At 50.4% G+C, this 18,118-nt stretch overlaps 1 protein-coding gene across 5 annotated transcripts in view; it reads left to right on the forward strand.

The window, feature by feature from the left end:
* UBE4B (ubiquitination factor E4B) overlaps window positions 1-18,118 on the forward strand; it is a 48,511-nt gene that overhangs the window by 20,485 nt on the left and 9,908 nt on the right. For 4 of the 5 annotated variants that reach the window (XM_044445361.1, XM_044445364.1, XM_044445362.1 and 1 more), the window contains 16 exons: window positions 521-634; window positions 3,020-3,161; window positions 4,486-4,586; window positions 5,108-5,222; window positions 5,687-5,770; window positions 7,776-7,832; window positions 8,002-8,118; window positions 8,433-8,531; window positions 9,536-9,649; window positions 10,397-10,595; window positions 11,549-11,687; window positions 13,708-13,807; window positions 14,424-14,551; window positions 15,588-15,686; window positions 16,381-16,616; window positions 17,208-17,334. In XM_044445361.1, the coding sequence (XP_044301296.1) occupies window positions 521-634; window positions 3,020-3,161; window positions 4,486-4,586; window positions 5,108-5,222; window positions 5,687-5,770; window positions 7,776-7,832; window positions 8,002-8,118; window positions 8,433-8,531; window positions 9,536-9,649; window positions 10,397-10,595; window positions 11,549-11,687; window positions 13,708-13,807; window positions 14,424-14,551; window positions 15,588-15,686; window positions 16,381-16,616; window positions 17,208-17,334 (1,971 nt within the window). The remainder of the gene's footprint in view (window positions 1-520; window positions 635-3,019; window positions 3,162-4,485; window positions 4,587-5,107; window positions 5,223-5,686; window positions 5,771-7,775; window positions 7,833-8,001; window positions 8,119-8,432; window positions 8,532-9,535; window positions 9,650-10,396; window positions 10,596-11,548; window positions 11,688-13,707; window positions 13,808-14,423; window positions 14,552-15,587; window positions 15,687-16,380; window positions 16,617-17,207; window positions 17,335-18,118) is intronic. The other variant, XM_044445365.1, reaches the window with a different exon arrangement.

The raw sequence follows: 18,118 nt of genomic DNA on the forward strand, positions 1-18,118 counted from the left end.
GATTCTGCTGCAGCACCTCTGGGCAGCTCATAATCACAAGATCAAACACAATAAAAACCAACTACAACATATTAAATGTACAATATCCATAAAAGATGGGCAAAATACAAAACAAAGATCAAATGGCGTTATCTAGTAATTTTTTTTTTTTTTTAAAGGAAGGTCTTTACCTGGCACCAAAAAGAATGTAAGGAAGGCACTAGGTGAATCTCCTTGCGGAAGACATGACTGAGAGAGGGAGGGAGGGAGGGACAGAGCAGTCTGCTCTGCTCTGCTTTCATTAGTCTGGAGTGAAAACTTTGGTCCCTCGGACGTCTGGATTCTTTGCAGCATTTTGCCTTGCGATGGAGCACTTTAACCGTGTTGTGGCTTTTAACGAGTGTGGCTGCGACTTGATTTGCTGCATGGACTCTGTGAGGATTATGTTGGCCAAACCAAGAATTCGCTGTTCTCCCGTCACTCTTTTGGCCTTTCTCCTGCCCTTCTCATACTCACTCCATATTTGCTTTTGTCATGATAGTATGTACGACAACCCTTTCTCCCTCTTCCTTGCTGTTTCTGATGTGTCTGGCGACAGTACTGATGAAGAAGAGGAGGAGGAGGATGACTTTTCTTGTGTCCAGTTTGGGACCAGGTATTCCACGAAGCGTGTGGCTTTACCTCTGTCGTTGCTCCTAACACATGTTTGCATCTAGTGTTCTGCTTTCCCTGTCCCCCTCTCAAAACCCGCATCTGATTGCATTGACACAGTAACACTTAAAAACAAAATGAAAAACCATTGTGTCTTTGCCCACACGTTAACTGTTATCCTCGTTAAACCTGTTTACGCTCTTCCTGTGCTTTGGTATAAGACTGCCTGATAGCAAGTGAAAGAGGTGGAGGAAAGCCATTTTGAACAGGCACTTTAACCCGTAGCTTTCGACAGAGAGTCATAGAGGGGGAGAGTCCTGCTCCTAGAACCCTCTGCAGGATCCCTGTTTGCTCTGGCATGTTCTGAACAGTCGCAGTGCGCTCACTCGATCCAGCGTAAACAGTGTTAGATGCTCCTCTAAAAAGGGGTACAGAGCTGCAGGCAGTCCCTGGGAGCCCCCCGTTTCCATTGGATGGTTTCCCCACTTCCCTTCCATCCGGCAGGTTCCTAAGGCTTGACTACTGGCTGTAAGCCTCGCTCTCAGATACGCTGGCATTCATTGCATTTTGGCCCTGCCTCTTCTGTGTAAGCTGCAGTGCAGCCCCCGAGAGGTCCAGCGCCCCTGCTAAACAGCGGCCGGAAAGTGTGTGAGGCTTTGTGTAAGCAGGAGCCTGTGTAAACTTGGCTGTGAACCCAAGCTTGTGAACTGGTGGGGCAGCTCCAGTGACGGCTCTTTGCCGATCATGTGAAGAAGAGTCGGGAATTTTGTCCCATTCCAACGGGAGCTTGTTTCTGCCTCAGATTAACTCCCGTTTTGGGAGATGCCCACTGGAGAAAGGCGGCATCTGCTCTGCGCTTTAGTGTGACCATAGGCCCTGCCACTGCACACGCAACATTAGCAGTCGCTCAGCTGGTTTGTTCTTGCACCAGCATGCAGATTTTCTCAGAGTCGGAAGCAAGCAATTGGAAACTATTAATGGCACGGGTGTAAACAAACATCACGAGTCCCACTTAGCCAGCACTTTCCAGAGTGTTGACTTCAAGGAAGTATCCGTGATATCTGGCCATGCAAGTTTAACAACTGGAGAGGTTGCTTAGCCAGAAGTGCTGCTTGAAAAGGTGCTGAGGAGACTAAATCAGAAGATGTTCATCCGCGTTGCTTCACAAACCCAAGTATCTCTGGAATGCGAGCACTGGCATTTTTATTTTCAAAAAAGGTTCACTTGGTTTCCTTCCAGGGGGGTGCTTAGGATTACGAGCAACACAGATTCATACCCAAGATGGAAGTAAAATATAAAGATAGAACTGGCTGAGAGCACAGAACCTAGTTCGGCAGTAATGAACAAGCAGGCCGTTGTCCTAGGGTTGCTTCTGCTGGGCCACAGTGGTAACGTCTTCTGAATCTTAAATAGGTAACTTCACAACGCATTTGTCAGTAAAGCAAATGTTACGTGATTAAACTGCCTTTTGGAGACCATAGGTGGTACATTTGGCATCAGTCTTCTGACTCCCTAATCAGTTTGACTAAATGCAATGTTGCCTTTTAGCCTTTGGGCTTGTGTAATTTCTTGCATTGCTGACACACACGGCATTTGCAGTATTTGCTCCCTGCAGACCAGGGAGGTCTCTCTGTCTCGAGGCAGACGACATAGGAGTCTTTTTTTTGGTTTGCACTTGGGCTTCTTCTGTTTTGGGTGCTTCAGATGCACAAGACTTTTCCTGGCTTGCAGGGCGCCAGCTCCTTGGCGTTCCCAGCATACTATCCCGTCTTCAGGTTTTCCTGACATCTGTGCATTGGAGGTCATAAAATGGATGGAGAAGCCCCAGCCTTCCTGGACTCCCAATCAGGCTTTCTGTGGCTTCCCAGATGGCTTTGTCCTCTTCTCCTTACCCCCTTTCCCCTGATGATTTGGGGTTTTTTCCTGGCTCCCCTCCCCCACCCCCATTAAAAAAACCGAAACCCCTCTTACCAAGGATTGGATACTGGCAGTAAGAGCTTTAACCTGCAGTATGAGGGTAGTTTTGGCTTCATCCCTTCTGTTGCTTTTACTACCCTTTAATGTCGGTGTGACCCACCAGCGGAATGCAGCCCCCAAGACCACTTCTGGAGTCGAACCTGACCCTCGGGATCAAGAGGTCCCGGCATCAGCACATTCAAGACTGATTCATAGCCATTCTTGCTGCTCTTCCACCCCTTCCTGTTGAGAGGTCTGGCCCTCTTGGACGCAACTGTCATTCGTGTTAACCAGTGGAACCCCCTGCCTCCTGCAACGCATCCTCCTCGCTCACGGTGCACAAGCATGGCCTTCCCTGTGTGGGCTGCCACCCTCCCCGCAGCCCTGGCTCTGGATTTCACCCCCTTCTCTTGTTACCCTTTCTTTCCCCAAGCGGCGGCGGCTCTGGAGGGGCCAGCATTTCGGACTCGTGCAGCGACCATTTCAGCATCGAGACGTGCAAGGAAACAGAGATGCTGAACTACCTCATTGAATGTTTCGACAGAGTGGGGATAGAGGAGAGGAAAGCGCCAAAGGTATGTCGTGGAGGGAGAGAAGGGCCCCGGTGCCCCACAGGGAAGGCATTTTCATGTGAGGAGAACAATGGGGTGGAGATGCCACTCAAATCACGCTTGTTTCCCAGGGAAAGAACTGCATAGAAAGCTCTGTGTTGACTCGAGATGAGCGAGCCAAGCCAGGCTGAAGGGAAATTTTCAGGTGGCTCTCCCAGCTTTCTTGACCTTCGGCTATGTTAACAGACCACTGAGAGTTGAAGACCAAAACATACGGGCATCTCCCTTTTGCCCACCTGTAGGCTGGACCGACAGCACCCCAGAATCACTGGCCAATAGCATTGCTTTCCAGTCTTAGACTGCTCCATCTGCTCCTCCTTTCCTTGGGTTGCAGTTCCCATCATCTGTCTGCAGGCCATTGGGACTCATGGGAATTGTACCTGGAGGGGAACCAAACTGGAAGAAGCTGCTTTGGGGAATGATCCTGTATCTGGTCATTCCTGCCCCTCCCAGCAGGCTGGGGATTGCTGGGAACTGCAGGGCCTCTTTGGTTTGGAACATACATTGGATCGTGCCTTCGACTGTGAACAGGACGCAAACCCCTCTGCTCGGGAAATTGTCCCAGGAGACGAGCTCTCCTCTCAGCCCAGTGGACCATTGTGTGTTCTCGCGATTTTAGGACCCAGGAGTCCATTGACAGAATGTATCAAATAAATGCCCCGAACTGAATAATAAATGAACAAAATTCATTTAATTGCTGATATGCCTGCTTCGACACATTATGTGCTCCTGGAAGGTCAGGCATGATTGTATTGGATGATCCCCATTTTACAGATGGTGGGTTGGAGGTTAACAGCAGTTTGTTCAGGCTTGGCTGGGGGGTCCATGGCTAAGCTGGTGTGCCCTGGTGGAAGGCATGGGGAGCTGGGGAGAGTGGGATCCAAATGCTGGTCTGGCCTGCATCCTGACTTCATGCAAGTCACTGTCGCTCAGGGTCATATTAGAAAACGGGTGAAATAGGACACACCCACAGAGTTGCCCACAAACGAGGGACCAGAGAAAGGGAGGAGAATGAAGGACTAGGGACAGCAGAAGCTGCCACCATCCCAAATTGGTTGCTGGATCCAGCTAGCTCAGTATCATCCATGCAGATAGGCAGCGGTTCTTCAGGTTCCAGGCAGCAGTTTTTCCAGCCCTACCTGCTTTGTGCTTGACCAGAGAACTCAAAGATTCGGGGGAAATGTGCTGATTTGTGATGCTTATATCAGACCTGCTCTTCTATGGCTGCTTCGATTGACACATTTTGGTCTGCTCCTGTTCTTTCTTTTGTTGCTTGATACTCTCTTAGATGTGTAGCCAGCCGGTGGTGAGTCAGTTACTGAGCAACATCCGCTCTCAGTGCATTTCCCATGCAGCTTTGGTGCTTCAAGGATCCCTAACTCAGCCTAGGTGAGTCAGGGGCATGATGCAGCCATGGAAGAAAGCTGGGTGGCCTGCGCTTTAACCCTGAAGTGAGCTGTAAACGGGCTCAGTTGTTAGGGCTTCCGCTCTCCAGTCAAAGTAATTTTAGCAACTGCACTTTGAACTTACTCGAGCATCTTCTCCTATTCCTTCTCAGCTTAAAACCGCAAGCATGTCACTCTCATGCAAGCTTGCAGTCTTGATGCGCTCCCCAAAGATGCATTAGCCCATGACGTGCGATCCAGGGCTTTTGTGGAACGTTCGCTCCTTTATTACCTATTGTTGTTGTTCGTTATGAATGTTCCTATGCGCGGCTTCTTGTCCCGCACCTCCTCAGGGCTGCCGTGAAAGGCAGCCTGGAAGTCCTTTAGGTAAAATACATAACATGCATCTGTGCCCTGGCTCCACCCGTTCTTTCCCCCTCCTCTCTCAGCCACCATAGCCCCCTTCCCCCCCCCTTCCCTGAATGTGCCCTTCGTCATGAGGTCTCTCTCTCTCTGTGCTCGCAGGTCTCCGCAGCAGCAGTCGTTGCTGGTCCCGTACATGCTCTGTAGGAATCTCCCGTTCGGCTTCATCCAAGAACTGGTGAGGACGACCCACCAGGATGAAGAGGTGTTCAAACAGGTAAGAGGCTTCTCCTTGGTGCACAGGGGTTTGAAGGCAGGAACACTGCGAGGCTCTTGTTCTGTGTTATCCCTCTTGGACGCTTCGGACTCAAATTATGCTCTTGCTTTTATCTGCGCCCCCTCCCCAAAAAAAAGAGGCCACAAGATCAGTTGCCAAGAGAGGTTGTGGGCTCTTCCACACTAGAGGCATTCAAGGTGAAACTGGACGGTTATCCTAGTGCGACGGCGTCGGGTGGTGACTTGCAACAGCGGGGGGTTGGGCCTGATGGCCTTCTTGGCCCCTGTTCTATGATTCTGTGAAATGGAATTGCATTAGCATGCAGGACGTGTATAACTTTGGTCCTAGGGAGGTCATACATGAACTGAGGCTTAATACAAAGTGGCCTTTTAAAGTCTGCCTCCTACATTAGAAGGTCAGAGAAGCATGATTTCTTTTGCTCACCTTTGTTCTTCTTTAAACAGATATTTATCCCCATTTTACAAGGCCTGGCTCTCGCTTCAAAAGAATGTTCCCTTGATAGTGACAACTTTAAATACCCTCTTATGGTGAGTAGCGTTCCTTAATTTCCACTTGCATAATAACCCAAGTTTGATCCTGGGCGAGATGCCGTTAGTCAATGGCGGCCTCTTTTTCACTGAGGAGACCTGTGGATGATAAAATGCTTCTCCATACCCAGGAGGGCAGGGGAAACACTGAACATAGAGACCCAGCAAATGGATTCTAGCACAGCTCTCTCTCTGGCACGCTAGCTTTCTGTGTGCGGGGATGTCTTTCCAGGAAGAACTGATCACATCTGCCTTTGTCTGCATGCTGCACAGATGAGACTCCAACCTCCATATGCTTTACCTCCAGGGAAAGCTACCCCTGCAAGTTTAGTAGCATGGAGTTTACAGAAGAGTCGAGTTGTGAGGCTTGAGAGGAAACATAGATGTGATCGGAGCCGAACTGAGAGCAGCAGAGACCTACCCATGCTAAGCTCTGCCAGTGTGGTGTCGTGGTGAAGAGCATGGGACTGGGACTCAGACGATCCGGGTTCTAGTCCCCGCTCGGCCATGGAGCCCACTGGGGGACTTTGGGCCAGCCACTGGCTCTCAGCCCCCAGCCTACCTCACAGGGTTTTGTTGTGGGGATAAGACTGAGAGCATGGGGAAGAGAATGATGTAAGCTGCTCTGAGTTCAAGAGAAAAAAGGCAGCATATACGTCTAATAAAATTAGCAGGCTCTTGATACCTGTGGGTTAATTTCACGGCGGTTCCCGCCTGCTTCTTGAGCTGAGTTGTTCCACGTTTATGGTAACACAGCTTTGGGGGCTGGGCCAGCAGAGGGATGCTTTAAGGAGTCCAGTGAAGATAATTTAGCCAGGGTTCCCCACCCTTTTATTGTAGGTATTTCTAGACTGCTTTTCAAGGCAGAAGTTTTTTTTTTTTTATGTATCTGCTACTTTGCTTTACCTGCAGCTGTTTCTCTCATGAGTTTTGTGTCATGTTCCTTCTTGAAGGCAGCAGTAAAATACATTTTAATGTATTGATCTCACATGAATGGTCTTGCATATGCCCAAAGGAGGTAAAATAATAATCTTCATTATTGTTAATAATACAGAATGATATGCACAATATGTTGTACCAGAGATGAATCAGGAAGTCTCTAGTCTGAATGTTGCTTCAGTATGAACTCAGGAGGTGGCCGTAGGCAAGCCAGTTCCTCTAAGCGTCTCTCACCCTCTGCAGTATGAGGAATAATAAGACTTGCTTGCTTTCCATCTGATGGAGTGGGCAGTGCCCACAAAGGCTTATGTCAGAACGAGTTGGTCAGTCCTTACGATGCCATAAGCCCCTAGGTTGTTCTTACCTTACAAGGTGGTTGTAAGGACGACCACTGGATAATGACTGTTGTGCACTTTGTACACCTGCAAGTGTTGTGCAAATGTTGCATCTTACCATCGGAAGGGTTTTTTTCCCCAGGACCGTAGAATGTGAATGTTGTGGAGAGTTGGCGCAAGGGAGGGACGGGGCGGCCTCATTCTTGCCACAAACAAGCCAGGAGATCTGTTGTGCTGTACGTCACCCACAACCCTCTCTTTGTAGCTTCTTTTCTTTCATTCTGCCTGAGCCCTTTGAGGATGGAGAGAAGGTTCTTTTTGTTCCGGGTTCTCGACAGTCATCCAGTGACTTTTGGCTCTCGATTGTAAGACAAAGGCTTTGGTGTCTGGAGGACAACAAGAACATTCATTGCCATCCCCGGCTCTCAAATGGCCAGTTCAGTGTTTGCTGACCGCTCCTCTGGGCACCAAAGGCAGAAAGGGCTTGCGCCACTGGCTTCCGAAATGCAGTGGGCCTTCTTTCAAGGAAGCCGCCTTTCCGGGGCCTTCAGCCTTTTCGAATCCATGGGCACTCGCACGAAATGGCTGCCACGGGGGCGTGCCCATTCCCCAGATGGCTGCCATTCTTTCAAGAGCGCTCCATTCGAGGCGGACCTCCTTCATGAGCTGACCAGGCAGCGGCCTAGAAATGCATACCTGAGCCAGGCATTCCTCTTTGTGTTTCCACGCAGGCTTTAGGTGAGCTGTGTGAAATCAAGTTTGGGAAATCGCATCCCGTGTGTAGCTTGGTAAGTGCCAACCCTTCCCGTCACGCGACCTGTTCTTTGTATTTGTGCACCGGCCCTTTATTCCCTCCCGCCCTGCGGTGCTGGCATCCTGCCAGCCTGGGCAGAAGAGCAATTCAACGCACCCGCTGCCCGCATGGCTCATTTTCCTGTCGCCCTCTTGCTTCCCCAGGTTGTGTCTTTGCCTTTGTGGCTGCCAAAGTCCCTGAGCCCCGGTATGGGTCGAGAACTACAAAGATTCTCTTACCTTGGGGCTTTCTTCAGTCTCTCCGTCTTCGCTGAAGATGATGTAAGTGTGGAGCAAGAGGCAGTGAGGCCAAAAAACAGAGAGCAAAAAGTGCCCACGAAGCTGCTGCCTGTTTCGCAAAGTGAACAGCCGCCCTGTCTGATTGGTGTTGTTTACCTGGAAGGCCTTTCCCAATCCTTATTCCTACAATTCCCCTTAATCCAGGGATGCCCCGCCTCTTTGTGTTGGTGAACACACTTGGGATCTGCTACGGGGGTGGGGGGGGATTGCAGTGATTATGGCAACATTTAAGGGTGCAGTTTGAGCGTGTCCTCTTCACTGTCGCTCACGGAGCTTTCTTTTGTTCCTCCTCGCAGCCTAGAGTCGTGGAAAAATATTTCTCTGGACCTGCAATTACCCTGGAAAACACCCGAGTGGTTAGCCAGTCTTTGCAGCATTACTTGGAATCTGCCCGGGTAGGTGCTGCTGTGCTTAGCATCTTGGCTGAAGGATGCTCTCCAGGCCTGCTGGTCCAGTCGGGAAAATCTCAGTTTCAACCGAGGGATTACTGGCATATGTATGGAACAGATGCTTTTTGGAGGAGAAAGTCATGCTGCTTTGGAGCAGCCCTCATCCAGCCACTGGGCCATGCCGCTGAGAGTGATGGGAGTTGTAGTTCACCACATCTGTAGTTTGGGAGAAAACATTACCATTTGGCACCTTTCCCCTGAGAGTGGTGCCTGCCATCGGCAGTTTTTGAAAGCTTGCATTTCAGCCAGTGTTGCCTGGTTGATTAGGGACATTCGTTCTTATTAACACATGCTAATCCGTCCTTCCTTCTGACCTGTTGTGCCTTGAAATTTGCTTTTGGGCTGCACTGCCCAGCATCCCCGATGGCAGAGGCTGACTGGAGTTGTAGTCCTTCAGCTGTGCAAGACATGAGGTTGGGGAAAGTCGGCATTAATGCAACTGGTTTAGATGGTTAAAAGTCGGCTTTAGTTGTGTAAAAATCTAATTTGTGAGGGATTGAAAAAGTAGTAAGAATGCCAGAGAATAAAGAGCAAAGAGCTTAGTCGGTGAGGCTTTCAGGCAGGGCTGCACTGGTATAGGCTTGTGGGCCAAATCTGGCCTGTCTCTGATCCCCCAGGTGGTCACACCCCTCCCACCCCCGCCAGCCTCCAATCATTCAGTGATTTCCCAGCTCTTGTATGATGTTTCCCTGTTCAGAAAGGTTGAAATGCCTATTTGGAGGCTTAGTCAACTGTAAGAGCCTCGAGGTAAAAAATGTGAAGAACCTTGGCTTGGGCCCCACCCACTTGCAAAATGCACCCCCCCCCAAAAAAAATATCCTGCTTCAAAACCAAATTCAGCCCTGCTGCAGGAAGAAGTCCAGCCGCTGTTTTCCTTGACTGGTGGAACATGACGTTCTCAGCGGTAACTGTTCTGTTCCGGATGCCTTTGCTTCGTGTCCCCTTTCCAGCAAGAGCTGTTCAAGATCCTGCACAGCATTCTGCTCAACGGGGAAACCAGGGAGGCCGCTCTCAGCTACATGGCAGCCGTGGTCAACGCCAACATGAAGAAGGCACAGATGCAGGTGAAGCGGCACCCGCTCTGCGTTTCCATCGTTCCCCCTCTTCAGCCAGCCGAGAATCCTAAACTCTCCCCCTCTCCTGCCATCACATTCTGCTGACGGCTGTGCACCGACTTCCTTCGGTCAAGGGTCTAGTTCTAGTCCTTTTAAACTGTCGGCCCTGGCACCCCAAAAACATTTCCTTGTGTCCTTTTGTCGGCCCTGCCACCTTGATACCCCTCTTCGTTCTTGTTTCTGTACTTTGTCACACCTCTCCCTGCTTCCCTCGCTCCTTGGTGCCAGAGAAGCTCTTTGTTGACTTCTCTTGCCAAAGCTGCTTTTCTCAAGCCATCCAGCTCCCCTCTTTCCTACACCTCCACTGTATTCTGAAGGAAGGTTAGGCGGGCGTGCGCAGTGGGAAGAGGGAAGAGGCTAGCCAGTGCGATGCGTGTGACTGGAGGTTGTGAGACGTGGCTGGCCAACTTTCTGCAGGCCAACATGAAACCCAGCAACATCCTGTAAGTCTCAGTGGGAGAGTCTGAACCAGCATTCCCCAGCCTGGTGCTTTTCAGATTATGTGCACTGCAACTCTGGCCATGCTGGCTGAGCTGATGGGACCTGAAGTCCAAAACATCTGGAAAGCAACAGATGTGGAAGAGAGTCGAAGTAGAGAGGTAGATTTCTGGGTCCTGTTCCAGGTGTGAAGCTGCCCGTTGTTTGAGTGCCTGGTTGTATTGTGATAGCATTGGTGTTGCTTTCTTGGACTTGCAGACAGATGACCGGTTAGTGTCTACAGATGGGTTTATGCTTAACTTCCTGTGGGTGCTGCAGCAACTAAGCACGAAGATCAAGCTTGAAACAGTTGATCCCTCCTACATCTTTCATCCCCGGTGTCGCATTCTACTCCCGGCAGATGAAACTCGAGTGAAAGCAACCATGGAGGATGTTAGCAGCTGGATGGTTGAGCTGTGTGAGTTACAGTCCTTTGATTACACTTCTTTCACGCTCAGTAATTTGTTGGGGAACAGACATATTCCCCAGTTGGCTTTGGTCTGTGATATTTGGGGCTGGTGCCCCCAGTGTTCTTGCATCAGTGGGCACATGTTGGGGTTGAGTGAGCCATGGGCACGCTCACAAAATGGCTGAGGGGGGCGCCTGCCCAATCACAAAAGAATTCGCATGGGGACAAGACTGCACAGGAGACCCTTTTTCCAGAAGGCGAACAGGTGAGAGGGGCTTGCCCAAGACGAAGGACAGAAGTGTGGAGGGCAGAGGAGCAACTGAGCCCCAAAGCTCAGAAACCGCTTTTGAATCCAGATGAAGACAGTGCTGCAGGACGGGTCCTTGTTGTGCAGCGTGGCTCCCTCCCAGTTTAAAAAAATGAAGTGAACAATGTTTGTTTGTTTTTTAAACCCTTAAGAAATAAAATTAAAATCAGGTGGGCATGGAGCTTGACAGGCACCAAGAGAAATGTCTGGGGATGCATTAATACCATGGATCACTCCCCCTCCCCCTGCCAAAATAATCCAGCTCAAGGGTGGGCAGACATCAGGTTTATCAGATCTACTCTGTGTTTTGTTGTTATCAGACCCTCAGGATCCACCCACCAGAACCAGGTGCAGGAGGGGTGCATGGCTGTGTCCTTTGCCACCTCCCAGGTTCCCTGCCCCTTCTGATTTTGATGTTGATTTCGTAAAACGTCTTGGAAAAAGGCTTATTCCTCTTGCCCTCCTCTGGCATCGTTTCTGTGTGTGTTCAAGAGTGTGGACTTGGCTCAATACAGAGCAGAGGTTCTCTGGCGTTTTTACCTATGCAGGTGCTGTTTGTGCCAGTGCCAGCGATTTCCTTCATCTGCTGTTTGGCCCGCATCCTCATCTTCTCCCCTAAGTTTTCATCTCTGTTCTGTTCCCTTCGTTTCCCCAGCTAGGGACCTGTCTCTCTTTTCTGAGCCGAAATTCCCAACGGAATGCTTCTTCCTGACCCTTCACGCACACCACCTCTCCATTCTTCCCAGCTGCCGCCGGTACATACGCAGGCTGAGGGCCATCCGAGAGCTCAACAGGTAAAAGCTTGGATTGTTGCACTACTGGTGGTGGGCCTGTCTTGTTTAAAAAAAAAATGTCAAGAACTAGGAGGCAAAAGCAGCAGGAATTAATGAGTGCCAAAAGTCCCAAGGAAATAATTTATGGCATTATTGTTGGTTTCAGGGGCTGAGTTAGGGACCAGCCCACTAGGGCTGAAGCCCCAAAGATGTGGCTTGGAAGCCTGATTCTCTGGGAGGCCTTCTGCCTCGTCCCTGTTCTTTCCATAGGTGCTTTCTGAAAAGGACAGGAGCCCTGTGATCCTTGGCTGCACCTGATCCTCCTGGGTTAGCTGGCTTTCTGCCCATATGCTTCACCTGCCCCAGTCTGCACATTGCATCTTTCAGCTTGAGTTTTCCTCCTGAAATGTTTTCCTCCACCCTGTCCATCCAACCCTTTTTATGTATAGGGGTAACCTTAGGAACCAACATCCTTTAACGACTGGAACTTCTTGGTACCTAGCACTAACTCTGACTGGCAGGTAAAGCCCTGAGTCACATGGGAGCAGGTGACTGGTATTAACCTAGAAGCGGATCTTCTTTGGGGTGGCATTACATCATGGAAGGTAAACTGTGATGCTTTTAGGCCCTGTTGAAGATCCATCTCTTTCCCTAGAAGGGTTGAGCTTCCTAGCTGGTTTGTCTGTTAACTCTTGCGTGTTACACCTTGGTTGAAAATATTTTTAACCTCTAACTGTTAGCTTCTTGCTTATTATGCTGTACTTTAATTTCCGGACTTGTAGATCTTTTAGCTATTTTCAGGGAAGGCGAGTGGTAGATAAATTAATTACATAGTTAGGATGACGGTGCTGAAAGCAATCGTATTAAATTGATAAAAAGATCATAGAATGATGATACAAAGTAATGGTGCTAATGATAGGTAACTGTTAGAATTATAACTAAGAAGGGACTCTGAAGTGGAAATAACTGAGAAAGGGGCAAAGTTCTTTTTTATCCCATATAAAATCTTCTTTCGTTCTTGGATCAAAGGGAGAGGTAACCTTGTTTGGACTGTAGCTTCTACAAGAGCAAGCTGGGAAGGTGCACATTTGCGACTGTGGCACCCGGCTTCCTTTTTTAATTTACTTGACTGAAAAAGTTGACCAGGGAGCCGTTTTCCTTAGCAGGAGTGGTTAATAGACAGGGGAGAGGGCAAGTGCCATCCCTCTCTGCGTGAGGAAGCCCGTGGCTTGCATGCCTTTTCATGGCATGGCAGCCACCTTTGAATCCTTTGGGGTTTTGGTTCCCTCAAAGCTCTGGGCTTGCTGACGAGAAAATAAATAAGAAGAATGGTGCTGGGTCAGGCCACGGGGCCACCTTCTTCAGGATTCTGTTCGCCCAGGGACCAGCTCTCTGCCTGCGGGGAAACCCTCAAGCAGGCCCAGAATTCAACAGCCCCCTTCCAACTGGTGCTCCCCAGTATACTGCTACGGATACTGGAGGTGGCAGAGAGCTGCCTGGGCTTGTAGTCCCTGGCGGTGCTGACGTGCGGTAGGATTGCTGCAAATCCAAGTCAACTTGCGTGTGGCTGGCTTGGCGAGTCCAGATGGCTGTGGGAGGTGCGGGGGGTGGTCTTCTGCCAGTGAGCTCAGGCTCTGTGCGCACTCTGTTGGGGGCCCACGCCACTGTTCCCCGCCAGCTCTGCCAGCTGCCAATAGCCTCATTGTTCACCGAGGTCTACGGCGGCTTGAGTCATTCCTGGCATAACTCGTTGAGAACGTGCTGAGGGCGGGTGCTTGCTCCGTGTCAGAAGGGAGCCAGGTCCAGGGTGCCAGCAGAGCGGGGTGCTGAAGCGACACGTCTGTCGAGGAGGGAAAGAAGCAGACCGGATATTCTTGTAGGGGGGCAAAACCCAGCCGCCACAGCCTATGCCCAGACCCCTCTTTTGGACATGCCCTGGGCTGGTGGAAGGGCTTGCGTTTCCCTCCTTGGCCCTTGGTGCCTCTGTGCCGTTGCCCTGTTGACCAGGTAGATTTATTTTGCTCTTCATCTGCTTTTGCAGGACTGTGGAGGATTTGAAAAACAATGAAAGCCAGTGGAAGGATTCCCCTCTGGCCACGAGGCATCGAGAAATGCTGAAACGCTGCAAAACACAGCTCAAGGTTTGTAGCCACAGTTGGGGGGCCGTTGGCCTGATGCTCAGCAGGAGTCCAGCCTTCAGCACCAGCACTGACAGCCCCTTAAACTTCCACATATCAGTGCTGAACTCTTGCAGCCTTAGCAGTCCCAAGACGTGCGTGAGCATTGCACCGAGTCCGCTAGGCCTTAATTGAAAATGCAGGGGCAGTCAACGAGCTGAAAAACGAGTCTTAGACCAAAGACAGCCCCTACAGGTTGTCAGACAGGCCCAGAGTGGGCCAAATTGAGAACAACTGCCACGGTTCCGCCTCCTCTTTCCTTGCCGTGCTTAGTTCTGCCTTCTTGCCCTTTGGTGTGCTGCCTGGATGCATCTTGCTGACCTCTGTGGGACAGCATGAGGCCGGGGCGGATGGCCTTTATTTCGATCCAGCAGAGGAGTCCTCATAAGGTCCATGTGCTGTGGCTTTCCATCTGTCGGGCCTGTTGGGCTTTGCATTGGGCAGCCTCTCCTGGCCCTGGTAGTTCCCTGAAGCAAGACACATTTACCCTTCCGAATTGGAGATGGGTTGATTGGGTGAGTGTGGGCACACGCTGATCTTTAGCTTTTGTTTCATGTTGGTGTTGCAACTTCTCACACAGAAACTAGTGCGGTGCAAGGCTTGTGCAGATGCTGGACTGCTAGACGAAAACTTCCTGAGGAGGTGCCTGAACTTCTACAGCATGGTCATTCAGCTGCTGCTTCGGATCCTTGACCCTGCTTACCCTGAGTAAGTCACCTCAGAGATTTCCCCAATCCCTCTCTTCGGGCGTCCTGCCCCCAGCTGAATTCCTGACCAGCTTCCGCCAATTTACTGGTCTGACCCAAATAAATGTTAGAGCTGAACGAGTTCCAATTACGGACTGAGCAATGCCTCATCTGCCTCTCCAGGGCAATTTGCCAGGTGGCCATTTTGCCCTGAGGAAACCCTGACAGTTCCTGTTGGCTCCTCTCTAACCTTGCACCGCTCTTCTCCGTTTTGCAATTATTATAAATAATCCTGGCGAAGAAGGCCACAGGGTTGAATTGTTAAACTGCAGGGTCCTGGGCCAAATCGAGCCCCCCCATGAACCCAGCTGGCCCACTGGCGTTCCCCTGGCTTCTGCACAGTTTTCTCATCCTAAGAGGCCAAAGTGCCTCTCCTAAGGCTTAGTTAATGGTGTTAAGAGCTTTAAGCTTAAGTATCCTGGTATTTCTGGTATTTTGCCCCAACACTCAGCCCTGCCTCTCTTGCAAGAGCCGCTTGTCCCTTGCCTGGGGTGGGGAAGGAGAGGAAGGAGGATTGGCAGAAAGGAAATGCAAAAATTTTCTGGCCCTCTGTTGCCTCTGAGCCGATCCACCACTAGTAGTTTACTCATGGTGGTAAAAGAAATTAATTAGATGGATTGGTGCACTTGGCTCTACAGAAGTTCTTGTCATAAGAAGACTGGCACTTTCCCCCTTAAAATGTGGTGCCTGCAGGAAATTGGTCCTTGCATGTGTATTTGGGGGTATAAATATGGTCTTCCCTCATCCATCCCTTTGGCTGTATTTTTATGGTTTTTCTTCTGCAGTTTGCACTATTAGTTGTGAATTGGCTCTCTGTGTCTAAATCCATCCAGTTTAACTTATATACTGTGGCTTTTGGTTCCTGAGTTAAATATGTATTTGCATATTACTTTCATAGGACATATAAAGTACATCCAATAAACCCAAACACGCCGATGAAAGTTCTTTCCCAAAGCGCTTCATTTAAGGTCTCCCCCACCCCCTGTTCCCATTCACAGCATAAAACTGCCTTTAAATCCCGACGTCCCGAAAATGTTTGCGGCGTTGCCTGAGTTTTATGTTGAAGATGTTGCGGAATTCTTGTTCTTCATTGTACAGTAAGTTTTTCGAAGTCTCTTTCTGAAGTAAACTTTTAGTTTGCATTAACGGGTCTGTAGATCTGAACGTTCCCATTCAAAAGCTGGGAGGGAGGGAGGGAGGGAGGAAGATGGGGCTGCCCCGGATCTGCAACAGGAGGGTGTCCTTTTCTCCGCATCCTGGTGTCTCCTGACTCACCCTGTCCAATATCGCCTGACGTCTTGCATCCCACAGCAGCCAGGGTGGTCCTGGCAGGGGCAGCTTATCCACTTTGCCTCTAGGTGGGGGTGCTGAGAGCACCACTGCCTTGCAAGACCAGGGCATGGTCTGCAGCTGATGTGGAAGGGAGTCTTGCTGGAATACCAGTGAAGATCAGAAGGCTGGAAGCTGTCCCGTCTGGTTGTGGGCCCCCTAGGCTCATGTGGCGGGTCACTGCAAGAAATGGGGGGCTTTTTGGGTGGTGGGGAGGGCAAATGATTGCTGCCTGCAGCTTTCTGCAGACTGGATGGTGTCACTTAGTTCCCGTTCAGAGCTGTGGCTGAACCCTCCACAGACCAGTTGGGCAACCTCTGTGGGCCACCAGTTCCCTGCCTCTAGACTAGACACAGGCCTTTGGTCTGGTCCAGAAGAACTCAGCTTCCAGTGTCATTGTTCGGCTTACGATCGCTTCCTGGCGGCTTTCTCAGCGGGGTGCTCCCCTTCCTGTGTTCTCAGATACTCGCCTCAGGTACTTTACGAGCCCTGCACTCAGGACGTTGTCACGTTCCTGGTTGTGATGTTGTGCAACCAGAATTACATCCGCAACCCCTACCTGGTGGCAAAACTCGTGGAAGTGATGTTCATGACCAACCCCGCTGTCCAGCCACGGACACAGAAGTTCTTCGAGATGACGGAGAACCACCCGCTTTCCACCAAGTTGCTCGTCCCGTCACTGATGAAGTTTTATACAGGTCAGCTGCTTGGCAGGTCGCTCCGAGTTTGGTATTCTCCAAAATGCTTCCCTGCTGCACTGATAGTGCTTCTGTCGCTTGGTAGTCCTGAAATTATACAGAATTCAGCTTGCTCCCTTCCTTTTATAAGGTTGGAAGGTAACCTTTTCTAACCTGTGTTGGAAGCTGTTGTGTGTGCCCAGTAGTATCTGGGAAGCCAAGAACATTTTCTTTTAGCGTCCACACACTGGTTTTTGACGACACTGTTTTCTGGCTGGCGGGGATGGGAGCTGAGGGCCAAAACAGCGGAAGAACCACATGTTGTCCAGCTCTGTCTTTGTTCTCTGGCCAGGTCTCTGGGCCAGTTTTACACTTTGGCTCCCACCAGTCCCAGCCAGCATGGCCAAAGGTCAGGGATGCTGGGAGTTGTAATCTAAAGCATCTGGCGGGCCCCAGGCTGGAGAAGACTTTCTGTGCCTTTCCTACTTTGCACGATTGCCCCGAGAAACCGAGGCTGCAGCCTTCTTGTGGTTCCTGGAGCAGCACATCCTTCCCTCGTGTTCTCATCCGAAATGGGTGCCCTTTTTCTTTCTTTCTTTGCCCCTCCCTCAGATGTTGAGCACACCGGCGCCACCAGCGAGTTCTACGACAAATTTACAATCCGGTACCACATCAGCGCCATCTTCAAAAGCCTCTGGCAGAATATTGCGCACCATGGCACCTTCATGGAAGAGTTCAAGTGAGTGAGAGGCGGCTTCCTGCCCCCGGGAGGCTCCTTCTGAGCGCCGCATCGTGCAGGAAAGACTCTTTGCCTGGGGCAGCAGCACCTGCTTTCTGGGCAGAAGAGGGGCTCCAGGGTGCTGTGGGCAGAGGGTCCAGTTAGGCTTGGACTGGGACTCAGGGGACCCTGGTTCCTGCCACCACTCAAGTTACGAAGCTCACCAGGTGATTCTCAGCCTCAAGCCACTTCACAGGGTTGTTGTGAAGAGAAAGGGAGAGAGAGGAGCCGGATCATGTGTGCTGCCTTGGATTCTTTCTGAGGGGGAGGGCTGTGTGACTGTAATAATAAATCCATAGCATTTTTAAACTCGAGTAACTCGAGACGGAGAGCAGGAGGAGTGGAAGAGCCAGTGTGGCACAGGGGTTGGTGTGTTGCATGGGGACGAGGGAGATCCGGGTTCTTGTCCCCATTTGGTCAGGAAGCTCACTGGATAACTTTGGTCTTGTGACTGTTCTCGGCTTCACCTACCTTACAAGATTGTTGTGGGGATGAAAATAAAGAGGAGGAGGATCCTGTAAGCCACCCTGTGCTTCCTCAAGGGAAAGACGGGGTATAAATATCGCCATCCAAGCAAAATTAAGACCCAGGTACATTTTTTCAGCGTGTCTGATTAAAATGACCTTTGAGAGCAGCCTTGGCCTGAGAAAAGAGCTGACTGGACCAGTGGCGAAGGATTAGTAGTATAGCTTCATCCTGCATGTCCTTCGTAACAACAGCCCTGCGAGGTTGGTGCCTTATGCCT

Source organism: Varanus komodoensis, unplaced genomic scaffold, assembly GCF_004798865.1.
Source record: "Varanus komodoensis strain SLA01 unplaced genomic scaffold, ASM479886v1 scaffold48, whole genome shotgun sequence".
Lineage (NCBI taxonomy): Eukaryota > Metazoa > Chordata > Lepidosauria > Squamata > Varanidae > Varanus > Varanus komodoensis.